Genomic DNA, 27,466 nt, shown 5'->3' on the forward strand with positions numbered 1-27,466 from the left:
CCTTCCCATCTGAGGCCGAGCCTTCGTCCCACAGGTGACGGGGCTGGTCCACAAGTGGGCATGGACTAAGGACGACGTGATCCTCCACAGTCTCCCGCTCCACCACGTGCACGGCGTGGTCAACAAGCTGCTGTGTCCCCTCTGGGTGGGTGCCACCTGTGTGATGCTGCCCGAGTTCAGCGCAGAGCTGGTAAGCAGGGGACGGGCTGCGGGCATGGCTGGATCTGGGCGCCCGGGGACCAGGGGCGCCTTGCTCTGCAGTGAGACCCTGTGGCTGTGTGAGTTCTGCCATAACAAAGGATTACAGACCAGGGCGGGGCGGGGGGCTGACGACAACACACAGATCCCTCACGGTTCCCAAGTCAGAAGTCCACGGTGAGTCTTCTAGGGTGATGTCAGGGTGCACGCAGGGTGGCTCGCATCTGCAGGCTTCGGGACAGGCTGGTCCTGGCTTCTTCCAGCATCGGGCGGCACTGTGCCCTTGACTCGTGGCCACCTCGCCCTGGGCTCTGCCTGCCTCACGTGGACCCCGCGGTCACATCGGGCCACCTGCGTGTCCAGGGTACCCTCCCTCCTCAAAAGCTTTAACCGCAGGTACAGAGCCCCTTTTGCCACGCGAGGTGACGTATCCATGTTGATTAAGAATCGGACGTTGGGGTCCGTGGCTCAGCCAACCGCACCGGCTCTCTGTTCCACAGCGGGGGGTCCAGCTGGGGCCTCGTTGTCGGGCCTCCCGTGTGCCGGTCCTCACGGCGTGTTCCTCCCCTGAGGCTCTCGGCCTCACTCTGCCCTTCATCCGTTTGTGTTGTTTCTGAGCTGCGGGGTCCTTGGTGGTGTTAAGTGAACAGAGAGTCTGCAGCTTTGAGATGGCTGAGGCCCCGCCCACTTTCTAGACAGACAGACCCATCTGGACGGTCGAGCGATGGTCCTGGCACGCACGTGCCTCTTCCCGGCGGGGCTCTGACCCAGGCCCTTCCCGTCCTCTCTCTCCGCCCTGCTCCCCCCACCCCTGGCCGCACGGCTGCCCTGAACGGACTCGCTAGAACGGACTTGACGTTTCAGCCCGTGGCGCCGTGCTCAGGTTCATTCCTGTGCTGCCCTGAGGCTCCCTTGGTCTCTCGTGTCACCGTGTTGGGTCCCACTGCTTACCCTTGCTGCCATCGAAGGACACGGTTTCCAGTCCAAGGACATTGTGAGTCAGGCCGCTGAGGACACTCTCGTAAGGCTCTTTCTGTGGACGTGTCTCTCGGCCGTGACCTGCCACGGACACGCGTGTGGAAGGGCGCTTACCGCCACCGGCAAGGCGTGAGGGTGGCTCCGTGTCCTCGCGCACATTGGCATCGCGGTCGAGTGGCTCTCATCCGTTGCAGCGAGAGGGTTGGGTTTGTGCCCATGTGTGTGTTTTCGCTTCCTTCCGTCGAGGTGTGATGCCCAGATAGTGTGTGTTTCGCCGCGTTGCGGTGAGTGTGCGTGTGTGAGGCCCGCTGTCCCCGCCCTGCGAGGCTGGCCGTGCCCCCTTCCGGCCCCCCCACCCCGGACGCGGCCACCTCTTCTGTCGTCCTGCTCTAGGGCAGTTGGTCTCCTGAGCCTCACGAGTGATGGGGGCACAGAGACTGCCGTCCCTGACCGTTCTTGAGATGTGTCCGCGTTCACGCGACAGTGGCTCATCCCTTCTCTGCTGCTGTCCCTCCATTCTCCTGTTGGGGGACATTGGGTGCTTTCCACTTCGGCTTTACGAGTAAAGCTGCCAGGACATCGTCATGGAACTTCCTGCAGGGACAGATTTTCCTTTCCTTGGGGTACATACCCCAGGGTAGGACTGCTGGGTCAGGACGTCGTGTGCGTTTGACTTCAGGAGGAACTGCCGAGCCGTGGCTTCTGCTCCCTGCTTTTGTCGGCAGCAAGGAGGGCAGCACAGCACACTTGTCCAGGGTTTTGCATTTCAGCCACCTTCCTGCGTGCCCAGCACCACCCTGTTTTTGTTATAAAATTCGTTGGGGCGCCTGGGTGGCGCAGTCGGTTAAGCGTCCGACTTCAGCCAGGTCACGATCTCGCGGTTCGTGAGTTCGAGCCCCGCGTCAGGCTCTGGGCTGATGGCTCGGAGCCTGGAGCCTGTTTCCGATTCTGTGTCTCCCTCTCTCTCTGCCCCTCCCCCATTCATGCTCTGTCTCTCTCTGTCCCAAAAATAAATAAACGTTGAAAAAAAAAAAATTAAAAAAAAAATTCGTATTTCTCCTGAGCACTTTTTCATATGTTGTTGGCCATTCGAAATCTCTTTGAGGTGTTTTTTTCACTATTGACTTGTAGGTCTTCTTTATACAATCTGGGTAGAAGGCCTTGGTCAGAATTACACGCTATGAACCTTTCCCCAGTCTGGTGTTTCACAAACAGTGTCTTTTTTAACACTGTCTTGTGATACAATTTTTACTTCTGTAACTCTGATCTGGAACTGGTGACCGTCGTGGACGTCCTTGACTCACGGTCTCGAGGAAAGCGTTGACGGTTCCCGGTTCGGTGTGATGCTAGCTGCTGGGTTTGTAGATGCCGTTTACCAGCTGAGGATGTCCCTGTCGCGTCCCTGTCTGCGGAGACTTCTTCTCTTAGAGGGGACAGGGTATCACAGGTGTCTTACCTATCGCGATGATCACACAGCCTCTTCCCCCTTGATTTGCTTATTATCTCTTTCTCCCTTTAGTCTGCTAACACGGCTGGTTATGCTGATCAAAGGTTTTCACGTTTCTAGCTTCCTAACCTTGCGGCCCAGACTTCCCGTGGTCGGGACGTGGTGTCCTTTTATGTGTTGCTAGGTTTGATTTACTGACGTTCTGTTAAGGCTTTTGCATCTGTGTTGATGAGGAAGGCAGGTCTGTAGCCCTCTGGGGGCGTCCTCGCTGGGCTTCTGTGTCGGGGCCGTGCTCCCCTCGGGAAGGGCCTCTCCCCCACCGGGCAGGTTGGTGTTAAGGCCGCGGCTGCCCCTTCCATGAGGTTTGCTCAAACTCACCACGGAAGCCATCCAGGCCAGACCTCTCCAGGAAGGCTTTTAACGAAGGGTTCTGTTTCTTTAACGGATTCAAGACTTCTAATGGTTCCTATTTTGTTTCTTGTGTCAGTTTTGGTAAGTTTTTGTGTTTATTTTACTTGTGCTTATTTTCTGAGAGAGAGACAGTGTGGCCGGGGGGGTGTTGGGGGGGGAGGGACAGAGAGAGAAAATCACAAGCAGGCTCCACGCTTAACACAGAGCCTGACATGGGGCTCCATACCACGACCCTGGGATCGTGACCTGAGCCGAAATCAAGAGTCAGGTCCTCAGGGCACCTGAGTAGCTCCATTGATTAAGCATTTGACTTTGGCTCAGGTCATGATCTCACAGCTTGTGGGTTTGAGCCCCATGTCGGTTTCTGTGCTGACAGCTCAGAGCCTGGAGCCTACTTCAGATTCTATGTCTCCCTCTCTCTCTGCCCCTCCCCGCTCGCATTCTCTCTCTCTCTCTCAAAATTAAACAAACAGTAAAAAAAAAACAAGGTCAGGCACTCAACCAACTGAACCATTCGGGTACCCCATTTTTGTTTCTAAAAGAAATTGTGCACCATTAAAATTGTGAAACGCATTGGCATGAAGGAGTTCGTGCTTCTCTCCCTGTCCTTCCGGGGTGCCTGGGCTCTGAGGTGGTGTGTCCTTTAACTCTGATGTTGGCCGTTGGCGCTTTTGTTCTGTTCTCTTGATCGTTCCTGTGTCCGGGCTCGTGGTCCCGTCAGTCTTTTCTTTCCTCCAGTGCACCCGTGCTGCTTTAAACAATCCGGGGTCCGTAACTTGCACAGTGATGACCCGGCCTTCCCTTGTGGGGTGCTCCCCCCCCCCCGCTGGCTCGTGAGCCTCCCAGCTCGTTTCCCTGAACTGTGTCGCGTCTTTCCTGCGGCTGTCAACGCGTTGTTCACGCCATGCAAGTCACCACCGTAAATGATTCAGGGAGTGTTCATAAATGTGGTCTCTCGGGCTTTGTCTCAACCCCTGCTCCCACGCGGTGACCGCCACCCACCACCGTCCCCACGCATTCCCCTTCCTGGACGCTGCACGTACGGGGAGTCCCACCGCCCGCAGGGTCCTGTGTCTGGCTTCTGTCACTCCGCGCAACGTCTCCGCTCCATCCACGTTGCAGCGCGGGGGTCAGCGGCCCCCGTCGTGCGGCCACGCGTGCTCCGTTCGCCCCTGGACCGTCCGTCGGGCCCGTGGGAGACTCGTAGTTTTGCCCGGTGGGAGCGGCGCTGCCGTGAACGTTCGCACGCAAACCCTTGTGTGGACCTGTCTCCGTTTGCCTTACAGGGATCTGCAGGGACAGGATCGCCACATCGCGGTGCGGGTTTACGTTTTGTGTTTTCCGAAACCGCCAACCTGTTTTCCAGATCCGTTCTTTCCTGGTTTACGTTTTCACCCAGTGTGCGGGGACCTCAGTTTCTCCACATCCTCACCAGCACTTGTTGGAAGTTACCACTGTACTCACTGTGGAGGATGTGCAGTGAGATCCCTCGTGGTTCCGATGTGCATTTCCTTACTGACCAGTCAGGTGGAGCGATGTTTCACGGTTTATTTGCACCCCTGTATCTTCGGTGAGCTGTCTGTTTAGGTTTTTTGCCCCTTCTTAAATTGGGTTGTTTATCTTGCTGAGTCGTAAGCGTTCTTCATATGTTCTGGATGTAAGTCTTTTATCAGATGGATGGTTTGCAAACATTTCCTCCCGGTCTGGCTTGTCTTTTCATTGCCTTAATGGTATCTTCTGAAACACGTGTTTTGGTGAAATCCATCGTATCCGTTCATTTCATAGATCGCACTTGTGGCGTGACCGCTGAGAAATCTTTGCCCAACCAAGATCACGAAGATTTTTTTCCAGAAGTTTTATGGTTTGAGCTCATGCATTTAGGTCTCTGATTCACCCTGGGTTAACTTTTGTGCGCGGTGAGGGTCTCAGATTCATCCTTTACGGGTACGTGTTCAGTTGTCCTAGCACTGTCCGCTGGAAAGATGACCTCTCCCCGGCTGAAGGGGGGCTCCCTTGTCAACACCCAGTTGGCCGTGCGTGGCGGTCTGTTTCCGGGCTCTGGTCGGCCCGTATCTGGGGGTCTGAGCTTGGACCAGCAGCATGCTGCGTTGGCCACCGTTGCTTTAGAGCAGGTGGGGAGTTGAGAGCTGTGAGTCGTCCACGCTTGCTCTCCCTTGTCACAGTTGTTTCGGCTCTGCTGGGTCCTTACCCTCCCACGTGAATGCGGCCAGGGGCCTGGGGCCCCGGGGAACGTGGTGACGCTGCGGCCAGGCGGCAGAGGACTGCCGTCTCGTCAGTGCTGCGGCTGCCGGACCGCCGTTTCCTCGGTCGCCCGTGTGTCGCCCGCACTGCTCTGTCTCCTGTCCTGTCCCGTCACTTTCAGTGTAGACCTTTGCCACCGGCCTGTGCCCGACTGCTTCTGTCCTGTGCCTTCCTATCCGTGTCTGAGTCTGTCCGGGGAACTCGTGACTTTGGACAGTATGTCTCCTGGTTTTGTGATGGTTCTTTTTTGGATTTCCACATTCCCAATGAGATCCTTGATTTTCCCTTGTTTTGTTCACCTTTTCTTCAAAATTCTGTAGCCTGTTTGTTGTAATCGCTTCCAGTTCCCGGTCTGATAATTCCAACATCTGGATCTTTGAGGCTCTGCTCAAAGACATTTTTTTTCCTAATTACGGGTCACATCTTCCTGTTTTCTTACATGCTTTGTCACGTGGGGGTGCCCATCATTGTCTGTTAAGGAACGGTATTGTTTCCCTGAGAGCCCAGTCAAGGGGCAGCGTGTGAGGTGCCAGGCCCTCAAAAGCTGTGGGCCGAGGTCTGCATGTGTCCGGGGCACCGGGGGCCCAGTGCCGTGAGCTCTGCGCCACCCCCACCCCCCCACGACCGGGGCTTACGCGGCAGCGCCGTGGGGAGGGGAGCCGCGGAGGGAGTGTGCTGCCCCAGCTGCCTCCAGGACTAGGCGACACGTGAAGCGCTTTTGTACGAAATCAACATCCATGCCTTTCCGATGAGCCGGGACGGTGGCGCATTCACCACCTCTGTTGGCGCCAGGCGCTGTGCTGACCCGGGGCTCACCGGTGCCCCTCGGGAGGGCGTGAGGTGCCCCCCCGCTGCTGACACCGGGCCGACGCCGGAGCCGCGCCCCCTCTCGCGACTTGCTGTCCCCCACAGGTCACCCTGCAGCAGACACCAGTGTCACTGGCACAGCGGGTCCACGGAGTGGCCAGAGGCTGTGTCACCCCGTGAAAGTGACGGGAGCCGCTTACGGGCCCCTCAGAGCCGAGGGAAAGGAGCGGTCTCCACGAAGAAAACTGTTCTGGAAGCAGATGGCACGCGTCTCAGCGCGTGTGTGTGTGTGTGTGTGTGTCTCTGTGTGTGCGCGCGCGTGTGGTTTCTCACGTTTTTGCCGTATCCCTCCTTTTTCCTTTTTAGGTTTGGGAAAAGCTCTTAAGTTCTGAAGCTCCACGAATTAACGTATTTATGGCGGTGCCTACAATATATGCCAAGTTGATGGATTATTATGACAAACATTTCACTCAGCCTCACGTCCAGGATTTTGTACGTGCGGTCTGTGAGGAGAAAATTAGGTAAGTGAAGACAGTCCCCTCTCCTACCCAGAAAGTCTGAAAGATCACCCATGTAACTTACTTGCAGTAAAGCAGTTCTAGGTTCTAGGAGGCAGCACTTTCCCTTTCCTGTAGAGTCTACATCTAGCCATTTGTGCTTTGCGCACGTCCGTCCGTGTTGTATCTCGCTGCGTGTCTGTCCACGTGCAGCTGTCTCTGCCGGCCTGTCTGTCTGTCTGGTGGTCCAGTCTGAAGGAAGAGGGCTGCCCCATCCGCTCTGCCCCCTCGTCAGCATGGCTCCTCGCAGCCCCCCATCGTCTCTCTCCGCCGTGGTCTCTAGCTCTGGCCCCTGCGCGGCGCCCCCCTCCAGAGCACCCCCACCCCTGCCCTCCCACATCCCTGGACAAACACGCTTCCTGACAGAGACACGCAGGATCTCCTGGGCCCTTCGGCGGCGTGAGGCTTCTTCCGCTCTGTCTCGTGCACCCGCAGACACCGCACGCTTCTCCCTGCTTGTCGCTGCAGTGGGAGTCCTGAGAGTCCGTGACTTTTCACAGGACCGGCAGGCACACGTCACCCGAGTGTGGCTCCATGAGGCCAGCACAGCCAGTCAGCGGAACACCGAGTGAGCCGCTGCGCCAGCCTGACCTTGAAATCTGTGCGTGTGTCCCTGTGGCTTCCACCCCGCTCCACGCCCCTGGTTCCCGCTTCTTAGGAGGAGCACAGGAGGGTCGTCCACTGTGCTTCCTGGAGAGAATTCCGGATTATCCGAGCCAATATCCGCCATGGCCGTGATTCTGCCCCCTCCCCCATTGCTTTGCTCCTCATCCGGTGTTGCCTGCCTCCCGCCTCCCATCCCCCTCACGAGGCATCTGGCCCCCAGGACGAGAGCGGCGTCCGTCGAACATGTTCCCCAGACCTAAAGAGCAAAGGGCAAGCGTGGGATCAGAGAGAGGAAACCAGGGTGGTTTCCGAGAGGCGGAGGCCCCAAGGCCTCACCGGCTCGGGCTCGTGGTGGGGCGGGTCCTCGTGAGCTCACCTCGTGAACTAGAAACAGAGCCAGCTGTGAGGCGGGGACAGGCGCGCCCGGGGGCTGCCTGAGCGACTGTCCCCTCCGCGAGCCAGCCGGCTACAGCAGCGCCCACCCGTGGGCCGTGTGCTTCCGGCGGCCTCTCGCCCTCTGACCTGGAAGCAGTTTCTCCCAAACCAAAGCCTTACTGCCTCTGCTGAGGTTTGGGCTGGTTCATAAATAGCGAATTGCTCGCAGAGAATGCCTTCAAAGACCCTGAAGTTATGTTTTTACTTCAGTTACCCATTCCTTTGAAAGACTCGTTTGCACCCTAAGATACACCCAACAAATTCGTTTCAAAACACGGACTTAGAATTTAGCCCGCAACTACCGCTCGCGTCCTGAACCGTAGGGCAGTGGCGGCGAGTGAAGAGCTGTGTGTGTCCACTTGCGGTCCCTAAGACTGCCTGTCCCCTTCGTGCCGGCAGGTTGATGGTTTCGGGGTCCGCCGCCCTGCCCCTGCCTGTGCTGGAGAAGTGGCAAAGGGTCACCGGCCACACTTTGCTGGAGCGCTATGGGATGACGGAGATCGGCATGGCCCTGTCCAACCCCCTGACCACGGCTCGCACGCCAGGTACCCGCCAGCCGCGTCCTCTCCCTCCCTGTGCCCCGAGCCCTCGGGGGGCGGGGGGGGGGGGGGCCGGTCTGGGGAGCGCGCTGCCCTGCTGGGCCGGAGAACTCTCCTGGGGTGTTGGCCAGGTGGCCGGGGCCTGTCCCCCTGCCACTTCCGCGCAGACCAGGCTTGCCGCTGGCCAGAGCGTCCCATCCAGGAACCACGCAGGGTATAGGGGCAGGGGGTGAGGGAGCCCTCTGTCTGTCTGGATGACCTTTCCTAAGTCCAGCCTTTTCTCCGGCGCCCCACTCCGACTTCAGCTCAGACTTTCACGTCCCGGGTCCTTAGCAAGGAGTCCACCGCGGAGCCCGAGCCCGGGAAGGGAACGTGCCCTGTTTCTGTTCTCAGCTCCCTCCCCGTCCTCACAAGGCACCCCGTCCATGGTGTCCACAACACGAGAGGGATCGCATTTAGAAATAAGACCAAACGCTTCTGTGTCTGTGATCATATCCACACATGCATGTATCTCGCACGTACGATAAAACTCACCGTGTCCACGTTCAGTCTGTGAGTCTTGGAAACACACCTAACCACGTAGCCCCCATCACACTCGAGACACAGAAACGTCCGATGCCGCAGACCCTCCCCTTGTGCGTGCTCGGCACCCCACCCCCCCACCCCAGGCCAGGCAGGCGTGCACCTTGTCTCTGTGCTTTTTCTGGAATGTCCTACAGGACGTGGCCTTTTGGGTCCCTTCGCGGGGTGTGGCGTCCACACGGACACATGTCCTTTCCCGCGCCGAGCGGAATTCCGCCGTGCGGACCGGCCGCTGTTTGCTACCACTTCGCCGGCCGAAGGACGCTGGGCTGTGTCTGGTTTGGGCCAGTTACCAGTAGGGCTGTCGTAAACGTCCGTGTGCAGGTGCCACGCAAACATATGCCTCGTGGGAGAGTCCCCAGAGGGGGGTCGTGGGGTCCGAAGGCAGATGAGCACTTGACTGCCTGAGAAGATGCCACACGGCGTCCAGAGCGGCTCCTGGCGCTGGGGCGCTCTTACCCATTGTCAGACCAGGACCCTGAGGCTTGGGGGGGCGGCAGGGTTGCACACCCGCTGTGCCACGGAGCAGGTGTTCGTGCCGTTGCACTAGGACACCCGCTTTGCCGGGAGTGCAGCAGCACGGCCCGGTTTGGAGGCACAGAGAGGGGCACAGAGATGCACAGAGAGCCTTCTGGGCCTTAATTATAAGAGCAGACACAAGGCCAAGAGCCAAGACCAGGAGCCAGGACAGGATGGAGTGCACGAGGGAGGCCCCGCGTGGGGCTCACCACAGATGGGGTGGGGGGGTGGGGGGGGCAGGATCCTCAGGTGAGCAGGGGGAGCAGCCGCCCTGGACAGAGGTCACGCAAGCGTGCCAGCTGACCTGGCCGTTTCCGGCCCCCTCTGTGGAAGGGGGATCCCAAAGTTTCTGAAACCCAAGATTTATTGGGCAGAAATTCTGGAATCTTCAGTCAGGCTGCAGCTCTCCTCCAGGCCTCAGGGGCCTCGTCGCTCGTCTTACCTTTGAATCAAATACTTGTGACCTTTTTCTGTAACGAAGGCCTCCAGCAGGCGGGTACGATCCTGTTTGCTTTGAAAAAAAAGCAAAGTGGCGTCGTTTCTGGAGAAACCCGGTTGACAGGGCATCCTGGGCACCTTCTGGTCTTGTCTGCGCGCCGTGATGCCTGGGCTGGGCTCGCATCACACTCGGGACCCCCGTACCTGCTGCCAGCTCGGGGTCGCCCCGGGCCGGCCTTCCCTCTCTGCTGCCTGTGTGGCCTCTGAGTGCGGCGCTCTCCGTGGGTCCGGGGACCGCCAGGACCTGTTTTTGCAGGTCCTCACACCCTGCCCTGGGCGCCCGGGGCGAGGCCAGCCTTGGAAGAGGGTTGTTTGCTGAGAGTCAGGCTCTGGGTCGCTCCTCCGGTTGTTCCTTCTCCGAGGCCCTCACGGTACCATGAAGGGAGATGAATAATTCACGCCAGGCGCCGCTGGGCCTAATCACACTCTAATTGGCGGTGGAGATCAGAGGCGCCAGCGGCTTCTACAGCCGGCTCGGGGGAGCGCTGACGGCAGCTCCAGCCTTACCGGCCTGTCCCCCTTCTCTCGGGACGGCCGCAGACCGGCCGCCCTCCCCAGACTCCGGACGGAGCCGCGGGCCAATTGCGGTCATCTGGGGAGAGCTGAGGACTGTTTTAAAGACTGCGTTTTATGACTGTGCCCGGGGGGGGGGGGGGGGGGGGGGGGGGGGGGGGGGGGGGGGGGGGGGGGGGGGGCGGAGCCGACCCCGTGGGGGCGGGCTGGTGGCTGCCTGTGGTCTGCCCGGCCAGCTGGGGTGGGACAGACATGGTTCAGGCTCCATTGCTGACCCCTCCCCCCGCCCCGAACTGCGTCTTCTCTGTGTGGACCTCAGCCTGCGGGACGTCAGGCCTCTGAAACCAGGGTCGTCCCTGCCTGGAGGTTTTAGCTGTCTTGTCGTGTCTGCGATGCTGTAATGAATCAAGATTCCGTCGGCACGTCCGTTACAAATCTTCACGGCTGGCAGCGTTCGCCGTTCAGAGGGAGAAAAGAGCAGAGAGGGGCAGGGGGAGCCGAGGAGGACGGCTTTCTCCTTTTAAAAAATGTTCCAAGGAGAAGCCAGTGGATTGAAAGCTGGGGAGGAGGACGGGGGGCGCTGGTGTTTCTCGGAGAGGAGGACGGACCCCCTTCCGGTAAGAAGCGTGTGTCCGGTCTGTGCTCCCATACGGTGCCGGCGGTGGTGCCGTGGAGGGCACGGGGCACAGAGACCGCTCCTCCCGGGCGCCTTTTCCACCTGCTGCCCGAGTCCTGCCCTCTGTGATACGGCGATGCCAGAAAGCGCCGCGTTTGCCGAGTTCTGGGAGCCGCCAGCCCGTCAACCTCTCTAGGCCGGGAGGCGCAGGAAAGGACAGTCTACGCAGCAGAGTTAAACTTGTCACTGCCACAGTCTAAGGGAAAGGAGCCGTTTAATCCAGAGAAGGTGACCTCGAGGTCCCCTGGCAAGTGCGTCTAGACTGCGTGTGGAACACTGCATCTGGTCTCCACTGCACCCAGGGGATGCCAAGCCCGGCGCCAGGAGGAGGGGGCTGGAGGGCCTGGGTTCAGAGGCTGCTTCTTGAGTCTGGTGTCCGTGTCTCACACTGGGGAGGAGACTCCCTCGCTTCCCGTGTGGCGTCTCGAGAGTCCTGTTGCCTGCGCGGCCGCGGGCTCCATGCACGTGCACCGCTAGCAGGACTGGGGAGGACCCGTGTCTCAGGTCCTCGTAGAAGTGTCCGGAGCAGGCAGACCCGCCGAGGCAGCCGATGAACGGGTTGTGGGGGTGGGGGAGGAGGAGAACGCGTGACTGCTGACGCCTCCGGTTTCCACCCGGTGACTGCAAGTTCTGGAGCCACGTGGCCGTTACGGTTGCCCCACGTCACGCGTGTGCAGAACGCCCCTGAGTTGCGCGCTTTGTGCGAGTGATTGTATCTTGTAGAGATTTAACTTTGATTTTTAAAATCTTTGGAAGCAAAGCAAGAACGCCAAGGGCCAGAAGGGACCTGGTCCGGATGCGCCCCGCCCATCAGGGACACCGCCCCGGCCTCGCCCCCCAGGACCTCAGACGCAGAGACGGGCCGGCCGCGAGGATAGTACAGCGTCATTCTGGGAAAACGAGGCCAGAATCCCAGAATCCTGTGCGGATGTAGCGTGTCGGAGTTGGCCTCCCGGGTGTCTGTCCCGTGACAGTCCCTCACTGATTCCAGTGGACGTGAGTCCTCACAGACGCTGAGCGTTTGGTCTCGGGACCTCCGCCGCCACGGTCCTTCACCGTGGGGACTTGCGCGTTGCCCTCGGCGCACGGCAGGCCGCTGCCCCCGTGCTCCGGAACACACCGAGCAAACCATGGGTGCCTAATAAATGAACCAGAAAGCGGGTGACAGGCTTCCCTGCCTGCTTCGTCCCTCCTGGGCCTTCTGCACACAGGTGCTCTGTGGTGACCCCGGAGACAGGCCACCGGCACCTGTGCCCTTAGAGCAGAGCTAGGTGCTGGAGGGGGAGGTGGTGGCAGCCCCAGCCTTCGGCCCGGGTGCCGAGAGCCTCCCTAAGGTGACTGGGTCCCCTCCGCTCTGGCGTCTACCGTCTTCTGTGCAGGACGTCCAGGCGTGCAGCCGTCTCCTTCTCTGTCTTTGCAGGTTCCGTGGGGACCCCGCTGCCAGGTGTGGAGGTACGCATTGTCTCAGAAAACCCCAAGAAGGAGGGCTATCCCTACGTGCTCCACGCGGAAGGAAATGAGAAGGAGACAAAGGTGGGCCACTGCCCTGTGCTCAGCTGGTGGCACACGGGTGTCCCAAGGCCAGGACCGCCCAGCAGGCCAGAGGTTGAAGGTCTCTTCCTTGGGGCCCCGACACAGGTTCAGGCTGGTGTTTCCTGAGGGCCCCCACTGGTGTTTCCGGGCACCATGCCCTACACACGGTGTGCAGAGCAGGGCCAAGGCCAGCTGGGCCCCGACCTCCAGACTCTTCCCGCCTCCTCAGGCTCCATCCACTGTGGGTCGTGGCAGCCTCTGGACGGCCCTTGTTGAAACAGGTTGTTGGAGGCACCCTCTGGTTCAAAGCGCTGTGCTGACGGGGCCCTGTCTCCACTCAGTAAACCCAGGCTGGGTGTGGCTGGTTCCTTGCGAGGCCACCACGGGCAGCTCACGGGGCCCCGAGAACGAAGGCTGCTGCCAACCGCTGGAATCTGGTGGCTTTGCTGTTACTCTAGGTTGACCAGGGTGAGGAAGGGGATACTACTTACTGTCTCATTTCAGTGAAGTTTCTAGTAGCTGCAAATCTGATCGTCGGTGAGTAGAAACCACAGAAAAGTTGAGGGTTGGTGGGACTGGAACCTTGATGTAAAAGGAAATCACCTTCTCTATAGCCGATGCCCATACTAGAGACTGATCTCTACTGGACCCACGTGTCAGCTTCTGTCCCTGGAGAGGTGGCTCCCAGCTCCGTACCTGTGCCAGGCCTTGCCCTGTGACCTTGCCCCGTGGCCTCAGTTTCCGTGTCTGGAGTGAGAGGTCGAGGAGACGGTCAAGCAAGCGCGTGGAGCTGGTGCTTTAGGTGTAGTGCTACGAACGTGTTCACAGTGAAGAAGTAGGTGTTCCGTTTACCCAAGAGGACCCCGCCCCTGGGCCCCCGTGGGGAGGGTCAGCCCTCGGCACGTCGCCCGGCTCCCAGTCGTGGTGTTCCCGGGGCCTGTGCAGCCTGACGGTCCTTGCTGCTTCTCTGGCCAGAACCCAGCACCGGGAATGAGGCGCGAGTGGCCGGGGAGCAGGGGGCGCCAGGGTCTCTGTACCGCACAGGGGAGCCCTGGGGAAGACAGGACCAGGGAACAGCTGGGCCGAGCCGTGCTTCCCAGATGGCTGGAGGATTCCGTGTTTGCTCTCACGGGCCCGGAGCGAGGCGGGGAGGGGAGCACGCCTGTGACGCCCGGTGGCTGCGGCAGCCGGGTGGTGCCCGTGTCTGAGAAGGTCCCTGACGGCTCCAGAGGGCGGCTCACGTGCCCGGGCCTGTGAGTGCCAGCCTCGTCGCATCTGCCGGGACACCGTCTGGGCTCTCGCTGCCGGTCCTCAGCGTGTGTCCTCGTCTCCCCGTCGCGGGCCACCCTGGCTGTGGCTGCTTGCTGACGTGGCCGGAAGCCCGGGGACACCCAAGTGTCCCGCCGTCCGCAGCTCTGAGCTGGCGCTTCCCAAGCCTGCGGCTTTGTCTGGCGGGACCTCGGGCTGCCCTGCCCGGACGCTTCTCTGGATGCACAGGAAGTGGCTCCGTCTTCTCGGTGTCTGTCTCGCCAGGCTGCCGGGCCGCGGTCAAGGCCGCACCTGCCTGGAGGACCCGGCAGCTTTGTTTGCTATGGTGCATCTTCCACGTGCCACGGCCGCCCAGCCGGCATCGCCTTTAAACCTACAAGCACGTCGCCTGCGGCATCTGTTTGTTTGCCAAGTGCTCACTTTCAAGAGAGCCAAGCACCGGCCAGCACCAGTGAGGTCCGGCAGCAGACAAGTGGCTTCCCGGCTGTATGTGACACGCTGGGCTGCGCACGAAACATCGTCTCCCACCGAGGACGCAGACGCACCACGTGTGGTGTTCCGGCTGGCGCAGGGCGGTGGCAGCGAGCTCTGCTTCCCTCGCTTCCCCTTAAAAATTAAGTATCTTGTTGTTTGTCCACATGCGGGCTGTCGCTCCGGACAGCAGCCTGCTCAGCCGCCTGTCCTCCTGACGGCCACCAGCCTCTCCTGGGCTCCCCTCCGCTCCTTCCCCCGCCCCCGCCTGTCCCTGCCATCTGTCACTGCTGTGTGCCACCGACGGCTGAATGCGACCTGCGGCGGGGTGAGGACTGGGGGCGGAGAGCCGGAGGGCCTGCTCGTGCTCTGGCCTTCAGTGGGGGGTGGGGTGACCAGGCTGTCCCCGCAGAGGCGCTCCCCTCCGACAGACAGACCATCATGTGCCACGTGTCCCCTGCCTCGTGGATGCAGTGGGCTTACCGACTCTGTGTCGAGGGCCAGGAAGGAGGTGGCCATACCCTAAACCGGCGCCTGCGGTTTAGGAAGGCCAGCGGCGCCTGATGGGCAGGATGAGTGTCTGCCAGCCCTTAGCTGCCCCGTGCCTCTCTCCCCCCGCCTGCACCAGCGCTGGCCCCACGTGCCCTTGAAGGGCGCGCTCAGGCCATGGAAGGCGAGCAGCCACCCCTTCCCTCCTTGAGCCCGTCCCTGCGTGCCTACCCAGATCCTTCCAGCCCCGAGCAGTGGGCGGCACCGAGTGACACAGCCGTCCATCGGGACACAGTGGCAGCCCACAGCCAAGGAGGGACCTGGGGACCTTCAGGGACAGGGGCCCTACCATGGGTCCTACCCGCCCTCACCGGCCTCCTTGGCCCATAGCCTACCTGCCTGCATTCCTGCCTCTTACTCCAGCAGGCTCTTCTGCACAGACAGTTAGAGCAGATCCCTCCCTGTGAACTTGGGCAGGTGTCTGGGCTTGTACCTGGGGGCTTTCTAGCACCTGCCACTGCCGGAGAAAGACATTCAGGCTGCTTTCAGACGGGGAAGGCTTCATTCCAGTGCTGGCGGTTCTCTAGCATGGCCGCTTGTGGTAAACGCAGTGGTACCTCTGCGTGGGTGCCCGTGCCCTCGGTCACGTGACAGTCCTACATGTGAGTCCTCTGAAGACGAAGACGAGAGTCCCCATGAAGACAGCCCAGGCTTTTGGCTGCAGCATGAAGCAGCATTGTGTGTGACTGCTGGGCACCCAAGTCTGGGGGTGTGCCCCATCCAGCCTGCACCCGTGTATCCTTGGGAACAGCTGGGGTCCCCAGAGCACCAGGTGTGGGCCTTGCTGATCGCCTGCCTACCTCTGAACTCGTCCCAGCAGATGTGGGCTGTTAGCTCTGAGTAGGTCTAAGGAATCACAGCAGAAACCCCTGCAGGGCTCTGGTCCCACTTGTGACCCAGTGATCCAGGTGATGGAATGTAGCCTAAGGTAACATTTATTGTTACGCACTATTTTAGATCATTTATTTCTCTGTGATAATATTCTCATCAGTGTTCCCCTTCTCCTGGCTTATCTTCACTCTTTTTTTTTTTTTTAATTTTTGATGTTTATTTGTTTTTGAGAGAGAGAAAGAGCGCAAGGTGGGGGCGGGGAGGGGCAGAGAGAGGGAGACACAGAGTCAGAAGTAGGTTCCAGGCTCTGAGCTGTCAGCTCAGAGCCCGACGTGGGTCTCGAACCCACAAGCTGTGAGATCATGACCTGAGCCAAAGTCAAATGCTTAACCGACAGAGCCACTCAGGCGCCCTGAGGACCTGACTCTTGATTTCGGCTCAGGTCACGATCCCAGGGTCGTGGTATGGAGCCCCATGTCGGGCTCCGTGTTAAGCGTGGAGCCTGCTCACGGACCGTGAGATCATGACCTGAGCTGAAGTCGGATGCTTAGCCAGCTGAGCCACCCAGGCGGCCCCCTATCTTCACCCTTGATAAGCCTTCATACCCTTGTCTCTAAAACTTATAAATGTCAGTGACCAAAATTAAGTTGACTCCTTTGTCCCAAAGTCTGTCTGATGAGTCAGTATCACATAAACCACTGTGTAACTGGTGCATGTGTATTTAGAGCTTCAAGTTGGTGGTTCGTTTGCCCTCTTTCCCTGAAGCAATGAAAAAAAAATTTGTGTTTTTTTTGGCATAAAGAAAATGATGGCCTATTTTGGTTACTTGGTACTTGCTTTCCGTAGTCCAGAGACTCCCTGGCAAATCTGTAGGAAAATTAGGACTGGTAGATGTGTGTTTCTTTATGGTATTGAACCCATGAGGGGTGCTACATATCTGAGCTGGTCTATACAGAGGTTGTATGCTCTTCTCCACTGAACTGTGTATCTGTTTCTCTGCTAACACCAGTCTTGACTACTGTCGCTTTATGGTGAGTCTCAGAACTATAGCCTTATGCCACCAGTTTTATTCTTGTTCAGAGCTGTTTTAGTTATTGGTATTATTTTGCTTGCCATTCCAGTTTTACAACTAGGTTGTTTGTATGTATTAAAAAATCCTTTGGGGATCTTGATCAAGGTTGCACTAAATCTGTAGATCAGTTTGGTGAAAATTAACATCCTCACTATGACAGGTCTTCTGATCCATGAACATGGTATGCCTCTGCATTCATTTAGGTCTTCTTGGTGTGTGTGTGTTCTAGCTCACTGATCCTTTACATGTCCCACTACATTTATTTTTTTCCTATTTTTTCTAATGTTTATTTAATTTTGAGAGAGAGAGAATCAGAGCATGAGCAGGGGAGGGGCAGAGAGACGGGGAGACACAGAATCTGAAGCCGGCTCCAGGCTCCGAGCTGTCAACACAGAGCCGGACGCGGGACCCACGAACTGTGAGATCATGACCTGAGCTGAAGTCAGATGCTTAACCGACTCAGCCACCAGGTGTCCGACATTGGTTGGTTTTCTAATACCAAACCAGCCTTGAACTCCCAGGACCAACCCCCTTGCATATGGTATATCATTTATTTTATATGGTGCTGGATTGGATCTGTGAGCATTTTGCTGAGGGGTTTTGCGTCTGTAGTTTCCCTTCATTGTGCTTTTTTTTGTCATGTTTGGGTGTCAGGGTAATACTAGTGTCATAAAGTGAGTTGGGAGTTATTCCCTCCTCTTCTGTTTTCTAGGAGAGACTGCATGTAATTGGTATTATATATTTATTTAGATAGAATTTACCAGTGAAACCATCTGGGCCCGGAGGCTTCTTTTTTGGAAGAGGTTCACCATTAATTCAGTTTCTTTAACAGTTATAGATAGGACTGTTCGGGTCATCTAATGCATCTTGGATGAGTTTTGGCAGATTATGTTTTTTGAGAAATCGGTCCATTTAAGTTGTTGAATTCTATGCATAGCGTTTTTCGTGGCAACCCCTTACGAACCTTTCCACGTCTGCATAGCCTGAAGTATTCTTCTTGTCACTCTTGTGGAGAATTTGTGCCTTCTCCTTCTTTGTTCTTTGTTATTCTTGCTACACGTTCATCCGTTTTATTGGTCTTTTCTGAAAGAACTTGTTTTTGGATTCTTTGAGTTTTCTCTGTTGCTTTTCTCTTTTCATTTTAGTTGGTTTCTCGTTCTTATCCTCATCGTTTCTTCTAGCCTGCGTTTTTACACTTTTTACAGTTTCTTAAGGTGAAACATTAGGTTGTCAGTTTGGGACCTTTTCTCCTTCCTGATTCATAAGTTTGCTCATGCAAATCTCCTAGCAAGCACTGCTGAAGCTTGACCTGTCCCCCCAATTTTTATGTGTTTTCATTTCGTTCAGTTCAAAATATTTTCTGATTTTCTAGTTTCTCTTAAGACTTCTATGACTCACAGATCATTTAGAAGTATGTTGTTTATTTTCCAAGTGTTTGCAGGCTGTGTGTTATCTTTCTGTTCCTCATTTTTAGTGTAGTTCCCTTACAGTCAGAAAGCATACTGGATACGATTCCAGTTCTTTTAACTTTGTGAAGGTGTACCGTGTGCCCCAGAACGTGACCCGGTGGTGGACACGCATGCTGCTGCTTCCGGCCATGGCGCATGCGGGTCGAGCGTCTGTGGTCGGTGTGTTCAGCTCCTCACGTCTGTGCTGGGTGTCTGGCCGGTTCTGTCGCTAAGGAGGGGTGTGAACTCTCCTCCGTAATAGTCTGTTTCTGCTTTCTGGTGTTTGCTGATGGATTTGGAAAGTCTGTCACTTGGTGAATGCACGTTGATAATCGATACGTCCTCTTGGTGACTTGGCCATTGTGTCATCTTGTGATACCGCTTGTATGTGACGTTGTCTCTTCCAAGTTCTTTTTGTCTCATGTCAATACAGCTGCTCAGTCTGTCGTGATTGGTGTTTATGTGGATGTATGGTTCCATCCCCTTGCTTCTAACCTGCCTTGTCACTGTCCTTGAAGTGAGTGTCGTAGAGGTGGTGCGTGGCTGGATCGCGAATGGCTTCTCCCGTCCCCCTGACAGTCTTCTAATTGGTGTGCTGAGAGCATTGACGTTGAATTTGATTACGGAAACGAGCGAACTCCAGCCACCACCACCCACCACCATTTGCCGTTTGCTCGCTGTCTGTTGGCCCAGTTTCTCCTTGCTCCGCTTCCCTTTCACTGCGCTCTTTGGACTCATGTTGTAGCAGCCCGTTGTAATTTACCTGTTGAGTTTTTGACTATCTGCCTTTGTACAGCTTTTTAGTAGTTCTTCTAGGGCCTATAATATATATACTTCCCTTTTTGGAATCTACTTAGACTCCACACTTAACTCTCCCAGAAGAATGTAGAATTCCTACCACGGTCAAAGAGAAAAATGCTCAGTGACGCTTGTTACAAATGGCATGGCCGACTTCATCCAGGACACTGGGATAAGTGTAGGGCCCCCTGCGGTGGGGCTTTTCAGTGCGGAGGAGAGGTTGGGCTCAGCTCTGAGTGCAGTGTGGTCTGCGGACATGTTCTTGCGAGCAGCAGGCGGGATTGACGGGATCTTTGCTGAGGGCAGGCCGGGTGATCACGTGTCGCCTGTGGGTGATACCAGATGTGAGGCTGACCAGGTATCAGAGCGGGGGACTCTTGCTAAACTCAAACAGCAGGGTTTTGTTAAAACTGGATCTTACAGGGGCACCTGGGTGGCTCAGTCGGTCGAGCGTCCAACTTCGGCTCACGTCATGATCTCGAGGTCCGTGAGTTCAAGCCCCACATCATGCTCTGTGCTGACAGCTCAGAGCCTGGAGCCCGCTTCATATTCTGTGTCCCTCCCCTGCTCACGCTCTCTCTCTCTCTCAAAAATAAACAAAGTTTTTTTTTTTTTAATTTAAAAAAAAGAAAAACTAGATTTTACAGGAAGGGCACAGGTGGGCCTATGTTAAATTTGGGGAGCCTGACTAAAGTCTGGTCAAGTAAAGAATCTTTGTCACCACATACGGGTCCCTTTGCCTTCTCTGTCTTCAGCAAATACCATTGTCGTGTGTAACATCTACAGAGGTAATGAACTCCATTAGGCAAGATTATGATGTTTGCTTTCAGCACTCAAAACGGAAAAACCTCCTGAGGAACAGAATAGTCAGTTTTATTCACCCAGGTACTTACCAATTCTGATGCTTTTATTTCATTTCTGAGCTTCCCTGTTTTCTTCTGGCATCATTTCCCTGCTGTCTGAGGAACGATCTCTGGCAATTCTTTTAATTCAGATCTGCTGGCCACAGGCTGTCTTGTTTTTTATCTAAGAGTGTCTTTGTCTCTTCTTCCATCCGTAACGTTACTCTCACTGGGCCTGGGGTTCCGGGCTGATGCTTGGAAGGTGCTGTCCCGCTTCTCTGGCCTCCGCGGCTTCTGCTGAGAAGGTGGTGGTCGTCTGAGGCGCGAATCTGCTCTGGCCACTGCCAGGCTTCTCCCTTATCCTTGGTCTGCAGTCCTTGGATCAGGATGTGTCTGAGCTGGTGTTTCTTTGGGTTTGTCCTTTTGGGGGTCCGCTGAGCTGCCTGAATCTGCGGGTTTCACCAGACTTGAGACCTTTCAGGCAGATTTTACCCACGACCCCTCTGGCTCCTCGCTGCTCGTCTCCTGGGAATCCGGTAGCAGGAATGTGGGCCCTTACAGCAGGGAGTAGGGTAGGGCTGGTTTTTCCTGTTGCACAGATGGGCTGGGCCAGTTCTACTGACCGGTCTTCAAGTTCTCAGACTTTGCGTTGTGACCTCCCTGCTGTTACTGAGCCCATCCAGTGAATTTTTTTTACTGCTGTTACTGTGCTTTCCAATTCTAAAATTTCCTTTTGGTTTTGCTTTATAACGTTTCTCTCCCGGGGCTTTCAGTTTTTCCATGTACTTCTAGAGTATTTGCCCTTCCGTTTGGAGCATGTTTATGATGTCTGTCTTAAAGTCTTTGTTAAGGGCGCTTAACATCTGTGCCGCCCGGCCTTGTCCTGCACAGATGGCCTTTTTCCATACGAGTTGACATTTTGCTGGCTCTTCACGTGCTGAGTAATCTTGCGCCCAGGACGCAAGAGTATTATGTTATGAGACTCTGGGCCTTGTTTATTTCCAGTGGAGAATGCTGACTTTTTTATCGTTTTACTGTTACCCAGTTAGCTTCAGTCATCCAGCGCCAGCCTTCTCTGGGGTTGGGTGCCTGCCTCTTTATTTTCGGGGCCTTTGCCTCGCTGCCCTGTGGCCGGTCTGACCTTGGCAGTGGAACCAGATAGAGGGCAGCAGTGGAAAAATGGGTGAAATTCAAATAAAGTCTCTGGTTCAGCTGAAAGACAAACGCTGGCTCCTGCAAGCAGGCTAGATGGCAGGTGCTCGGCTGGGCCCTGCACGTGGAGCCCTGTCCCCTTGGGGTGGGGTTGCTGTGTCTGTAGGAAGTGGGCTCAGGAGTCAGTAGACAGCTGCTGTGTCGTTCTTGGAATTCCATTCTGTCCAGGCCTCAGACAAACGAGTCAGACAGTTTTACAGCCTCTTTTAAAGGGGGCTCTGATTTTTTTTTTTTTAAGAGGGATGGTTCTTCCCCAGAATAAGTTCATTCCAGGTGGGAGTTGATAAGTCAAAGCACAGCACTGGCCTCGGTTCAGCCACCTTTGCTGGGTCCACTGACAGCTTCCCACGGGGCCTCTTGACGTGCTCGTCCTCTGCACGGTCTTCTGGCTTCACGGAGAGCCTCTCAGCTTCTTACAAAACCCAGTCTCCCTCCTGCCCTGCGCTGTGGTCACAACAGAGGGAGCCCCCTGCTTCCCAGGGCCACGTGATCCGGGCGCGCCCTCTCCTGGACACCTGGGGCCTGCTCGCGAGCCAGCCTTTCTCGGTTGGCTCTCCGCTCAGCCTCCTTCTAACCGAGCGGAGGCCCCGCGGGAGCTGCCAGGACCCAGCTCCTGCTGCCGCCCCGGAGCGCGAGCCGGCCACGCACGCCTCCTCACACACACGTCCTGTGTGTGTGCTGTCTCCAGGAAGCACCCTGAAGACGGGAGTTTCATCAGGTGCCGGGATCAGAGCTTTTACAAGTGGACAGGCGGCTCAAATCCAGCCAGGCTCCGACTGGGACCTGGGTCGGTGACTCGCGTCCTCCACTAGAGGACGGGGCTTTGTAGGACGAACGCGGTGCCTCACAGCGCCCCGCACAGCGCCGTCTGCCTGGGCTCTGGGGCTGAGCGGTGCATTTCTCAGGGCACCCGGGGGCTCAGCTGCTTAAGCGCCTGATGCTTGTTCTCAGCTCAGGTCATGATCTCACGGCTCATGGGATCGAGCCCTGTGTCAGGCTCTGTGCTGAAAGTGAAGAGTCTGCTTGGGATTCTCTCTCCCTCTCTGCCCCTCTCCTGCTCGTACACATGCATTCACCTGCTTTTTTCCTCTCCCGCTCTCTCAAGTAAACATTTAAAGACAACAAAACAAGAAAGATGCATTTTTCAATCATTTCCAACAAAACGTCTAATTTTGGAAGGGTGCGTGTCTCCAGGGGTCACGAGGGAGGCAGGGGGAGCCCCACACTGCGAGGCGTGTGCTCTGAGGTACCTGTTTCTCTCCTGTGCTGTAGGTGACCCCAGGGTTCACAGAGAAGGAAGGAGAGCTCTTGGTCAGGGGGCCGTCCGTGTTCCGTGAATACTGGGACAGACCAGAAGAAACCAGAAACGCCTTCACCTGCGACGGCTGGTTCAAGACAGGTAGGAGGGGGGCCGGAGGGAAGGGGACACCCCATCTTCAAGGCTGTGTCCCCACCCTGCCCCCAGAGCCCACCAACCTCTGGAATGAGGGCAGCAGCGAGGCTTGGTGGTCCTGCCACGTGCCGTGGGTCAGGAGCCCCCTGAGTGTCAGACACCCTCCTCACCCCTCCCTCCCACCTTCCCCAAGCCCCCCCGCTTTGTAAACCTTCTCGTCCCCCCTCCCCCCACGCAGGATCCTAGGTCCTTCCGATACTGTGTGCTTCCTTTTCCATCTGGGTCATTTTCTGTTGTTCTCCACACCGTGCCTGGGTGGATTGTGCTGCTGCCTTGATGCGGGGGCCCCCACCCCCAGCGGGACCTAGAGCCTGCTCAGGCTCCGTGCCCCGGCCCCTCCGCTGTCCTCGCCCTTTCTGTCCTCCCCCCGCCTCCCCTCCTTGGTCCCAGCAGCCCTTGTGAACGCTAGGTTCGCAACTACAGCAACTCACTTCTGTGTGTGCTCACTTAGAACATGTGTATGGTCTGCTTCTGGGTGGTTTCTCCTTTCCTTCTTGTTTGTCTGTATTTGTAAAACTTCTGTGCTGAGAATGCATCATTTCATAAGAATCTCAAGACACTTTTCCAAAAAGAAAGGCCCGTTTTCACATATCACCATACGCGGCCCCGTAGGCAGAAATCTGCCTCATTCCGTGCTCTCCTGTGGGGAGCAGAGCCGAGGAGAGATGGCAGGCAGCTGGAGCGGGGTGCCGTGGGGTCACCGTGCGCCTCTTAGGAGAACAGTGGCTGTGGCCCTGAGCCTCGTGGCCCCACAGTGTGTGCCTGTGGCTGGCATTCGCGCGGGCACCTCACCGGGCTCGTGTCGGCGTGGATCTGTGGACGACAGGATCACGTGTCCACTCTGATCTGCTGCTGTCGTGGGCCTGGGGTCACCGAGTGGCAGAGCGGGGACCCACGTAGACCCTGACGGTCTCGGGGTGCCGTGTGGGCCCGTCAGATGGGGGTTTGGTTTGAAGGGACAGATGAAGGATCTTCCTGGGGGGGGGGGGGCGCGGAGGTGTCCCCTTCCTGTCCCACTGGCCAGGCGGCACGTGGGTCCAGACTTGCTGGTCCTGCAGCTTCCGTGGTTCTGTCACTTGCCTGCAAAAGTGACATCCCAGCGGCCGCGGGTGGAGGCGTCCAGGCTCCCCTTTCCCTCTGTGCCGGGCAGAGAAAGCAGGTGTGCAGATGGTCGTGAAGGGTTTGTAGAGGGGACGTCTGTCAGCCTTCGGAGCAAGGCCGGGCCCTGAGAACCCTGGCAGGTCAGCAGAGGGCTCAGGGGTCAGGACCCAGGAACCCTGGTCACCTGTTTCGGAACCTCCTGTCTCCACGACAGGACGTGGTCAGCACGTTAGCTCGCAGCCGCGTGGTGTCCCTTTGTGGACACCACGCGTTCACACAAGCCAGTCTCATAGCAGCAAACCTCTCCGTGTCATTGTCTTTCAAATGCATTGTTTAAGAAACGCTTATTTTGAGCTAATTGTTGTCTGTAGCCCTCTGGATGGTCCCTGACTTGCTTTATGGCCGTCTTCTTTTATTTTTAAATTCAGGTGAAAAGCCGCAGATGCTTTTTTCTCTAAAAACCCGGGAGCCCAAGCCCCGTGGACTTTGCCGGTGGCAGCTCCCTGGGCACCGGTGGCCGCGTGCACAGTGTGGGCAGTCAGCGTGAAAGCATCCAGTCACTGCCGCTGATGAATATTTGCGTTGAAAAGGGGTAGCCTGCATTAATTATTGTAAAGAGATGTCTTTAGGAGAAGATGATTTTGAAATTCAGTTTAATTTCATTGTAATGCGCTGCAAACAGGAAGGGAGTGTGTGTGTTTAATTGGCTCTCGGGGGTGAGGCCTGGAAGCCGTGTGCCTTTGTCACAGGCCATTAGCGATACAGGCTGCGTAACGAGCGGGCGCAATCAGCTCACAGCTGCCGGCTCCTGCGGGGAGAGCATGATATTAAATAGAAATCAGGATAAATGAAACTTAACCCTTTCCCTGGCCGGCCCCTCCTGCCGTGGGGTTCTGGAGGGTTGCTGGGGAGCCGCTGCTGGCGGCTGCACGGGGAAGGGCCGAGTCCGCCGTGGAGGAGAGGAGAGAGGTCGCCGGCCATCCCTGCCCAGGTCCTGCCGCCTTCCCCAGGTGTGTGGGGAGCTCCCTACAAGCCCCCCCCCCCCCGGGGTCGTGGCTGCCCCTCGGGGAGGAGATCCAGGGTCTCCTGAGGAACTCTCTGGCAGTCACAGTGACCCCTCCTGGCTCTCGTCCCGCCGGAGCGCCACCACGTGGGCTCAGAAACCATCGCACGTGGGCACCAGCGCTGGCCGGGGCAGGGGGCAGGTGATACCCCAGGAGCCAGGTGCCCTTGGGCCTTTATGTTAACTTACTGTTGGAGCAGAGGACAGAGGACACAGCTGAGGACACGGGACGGAGGTGAGGACACTGGGTGGAGCTGAGGACACGGAGTTGGGGACATCGAGCTGGGGACATAGAATGGACACGGGGACAGAGCTAGGCAGGCCTTACGCTTTCTGCTGCCTTTGATGTTTCCCCCTGAGCAGTTTTGTGTTAAAGACACTGATAACTGAACATAAGGAAACAAAAACGGCCTGACTTTAAAAAATACTTCATCATACGCTGTTTAGCGTTAAGAAGGGACCTCACGAACCGTGCGTGCTAAGGACACATTGACGCGTTGGCTGCAGGTTGTTAGGGCGTGGGAAGCAAGTGCCCTGAGCAAATCCACCAGAATACCAGCGGGTTCTTGCCTTCTTCCGCAGCGAGCACGCGACGTTATTACTGGGGACCAACAATACGGCGACTCAGCAGCAGGGCGACAGAGGGGCCCTGGCGGGCATCGGGGTACACAGGGATCCTCTCCAGAGCCGTGCCCCCCAGAGGATCGCTCCCTGAGCCCAGGCAGCCCTGGGGCCGGGGGAGCCAGCAAAGGCGACGGACAGATCACAGTAGAGAAGGGCGGTTGGCCGTAAAAATACATAAAATACGGTCTCACTTCCTGGTGACAAAAGAGGAAAGTACAGAGACCGAGATTTACTCCTTCGCCAAATTGGTAAAGCTTCTGAACGCTTGGCACTCGCCGCCATGAGGCTGGTACTTCCCCTCCTGCAGGTGGGATCGTGTCAGGAGCGTTTCTGCGAATCTGTCCAAGGAAATGGGGAGAGTGGGCAGAGACGGGTGTGCAGATGTCCGCTGGGGCGTTATTGGTAAGGCGGGAGGGCAGTGATGGAGGCTGCCGGTCGTTAGGCGCGCCCGACAGTGGGTGTTGAGAGGCCTTTAGAAACCGTGTTTTGGAGACCAATGATAACATGAACTGGTGACGCGTGCCCTGCGCGTGCTGGGTTCCTGTCCGCTGAGCACACCGCCGGCCCCCGTCACCCATGTGAGGGGCTCCCTCTTTGCCTGGGTCTCTGGCCCCCGGCGCTCCCACAGCGAGCTGCTGCTGTCACGGACACGGCGGGTACACGCGTGCTTACGCTCCCCGCTTCCCTGGTGAAGAAGGACCCGGAAGGACGCTCGGGCCCCGGGTCTGCCCTGCTCACCTCCCGCCTCGCGGCTGTCCTGAGTTCTGGTTTGCTTCTCCAACCAGGGATCTTCCGTTTTGGCCAGTAAGTCCTAGTCAGGACCTACACCCAGTGATGCCGTGCTGGGCGTCGGCCACGCGTGTTCGTGGGTGTGGGTGCGCGGAAGGGAAGGCTGTCACCGACCTGGGAGGCGGGGTCACAGTGAAGGCTGTGCCAGGCGACGGGGCACAGACTGCTCCTGGGGATAGTCTGCTACTGGTCCGGCCCCCATGCCGGCAGCTCCTTCCTGAGTGTGTCGTGTCTTTTATTTTTTGTCTTGCTTAAAAATCCTTTGTTTCCCAGGGCTCCCGGGGGTGCTGTCCTGTGTCATCTTGTGTCACTTGTCAGGCTCTGCTTTCATAAAGCTAAGTCTCAGACCCCCCGGGACAGGCTCCTGTGGGCAGTGATGCAGAGGGCGCCCCCGTTGGATGTCGAGCTCCCCCCACCTGCGGGCCACCATGCTGCTCCTTCGGCCCCACACCCTGGGCGGCAGATGACTGTGAGTTTGAGGTTTATGTCAAAGTTGTACACGCAGCTTGAGGACCCCCGTGGCCCCGGCAGTCTGGGAGCCCGCCCCGGAGGCCCCGCCCTCAGTGCCTGGGGCACTCGGACCCGAGGCTCATGGTAACCGTGGTCCTTCCGTCCTTGCCTCCCTGAGCAAGGCGTCTAGCGCCACCCCGCCTCCTGGGGGAGACCCCGGTGCCAGCCGCCCCCACCGGGCCCCTCCTGCACCCGCGGCCGCCTCCTTCCCTTCCGCTCCGGAGCCCAGGAGCCCCCTGACGACGGGCACGCGGGTGCACACTCGGGGGGCACGTGTGTCTGACGTGCTCATTCTGTCGGGCCGGTAGAGTTCGGGGGCGGAGCCTCCGCGTTTGCCGCAGCCGCGCCCTTCCTCACGCTGCACGGCCTTTCCCCTCTTTGCGGTCCTGGAGAATCGTCTCCGTCCCAGACACCTGAAGTCAGACAGGCCGAGCGCCGAGGCCGCTCCGACTTTGACTCTGTCCTGACGCGGTGCTCGGATCCCCACGGCCTGCGATTCTGGGAGTTGGCTGGCTGATTTTCTCCCCCTGGAGCCCGGCCGGCGCGCAGGGGCTGAGAGCAGGAAGGGCAGGCGGGAGGCCGAGCCCCGTGTTCACAGGCCTCCTTCCCCCATGCACCCGCCCCCCCGGCCTCCCCCAGCGCGTCCGCCGAGCCTCCAGTGCCGACCAGCTTCCCGGGGCGCCTGTCCACACCCCGCAGGTCAGCTGTTCCCAACCCCTGGGTCCCAGCTGGCAGCCTCCAGCGTTTCCTACCGTCCCTACTGAAGGCTTCGGGCCCTGGAAACGTGGTCACTCTTGGTTTTCTCGAGAGGGAGAGGGCCTAGCAGTGTGTGTCACACCGGCGGGCTTTAGGGGGCTCGTTCTCCCGGGAGTT

The 27,466-nt window shown here is 57.7% G+C and overlaps 1 protein-coding gene across 3 annotated transcripts in view; it reads left to right on the top strand.

Annotated features, from left to right (window-relative positions):
• The window catches only part of ACSF3 (acyl-CoA synthetase family member 3), a 55,471-nt gene that overhangs the window by 7,660 nt on the left and 20,345 nt on the right, over window positions 1-27,466 (top strand). For all 3 annotated transcript variants that reach the window (XM_043599892.1, XM_043599893.1, XM_043599894.1), the window contains 5 exons: window positions 35-190; window positions 6,470-6,624; window positions 8,101-8,246; window positions 12,449-12,561; window positions 22,326-22,452. In XM_043599892.1, the coding sequence (XP_043455827.1) occupies window positions 35-190; window positions 6,470-6,624; window positions 8,101-8,246; window positions 12,449-12,561; window positions 22,326-22,452 (697 nt within the window). The remainder of the gene's footprint in view (window positions 1-34; window positions 191-6,469; window positions 6,625-8,100; window positions 8,247-12,448; window positions 12,562-22,325; window positions 22,453-27,466) is intronic.

Source organism: Prionailurus bengalensis, chromosome E2, assembly GCF_016509475.1.
Source record: "Prionailurus bengalensis isolate Pbe53 chromosome E2, Fcat_Pben_1.1_paternal_pri, whole genome shotgun sequence".
Lineage (NCBI taxonomy): Eukaryota > Metazoa > Chordata > Mammalia > Carnivora > Felidae > Prionailurus > Prionailurus bengalensis.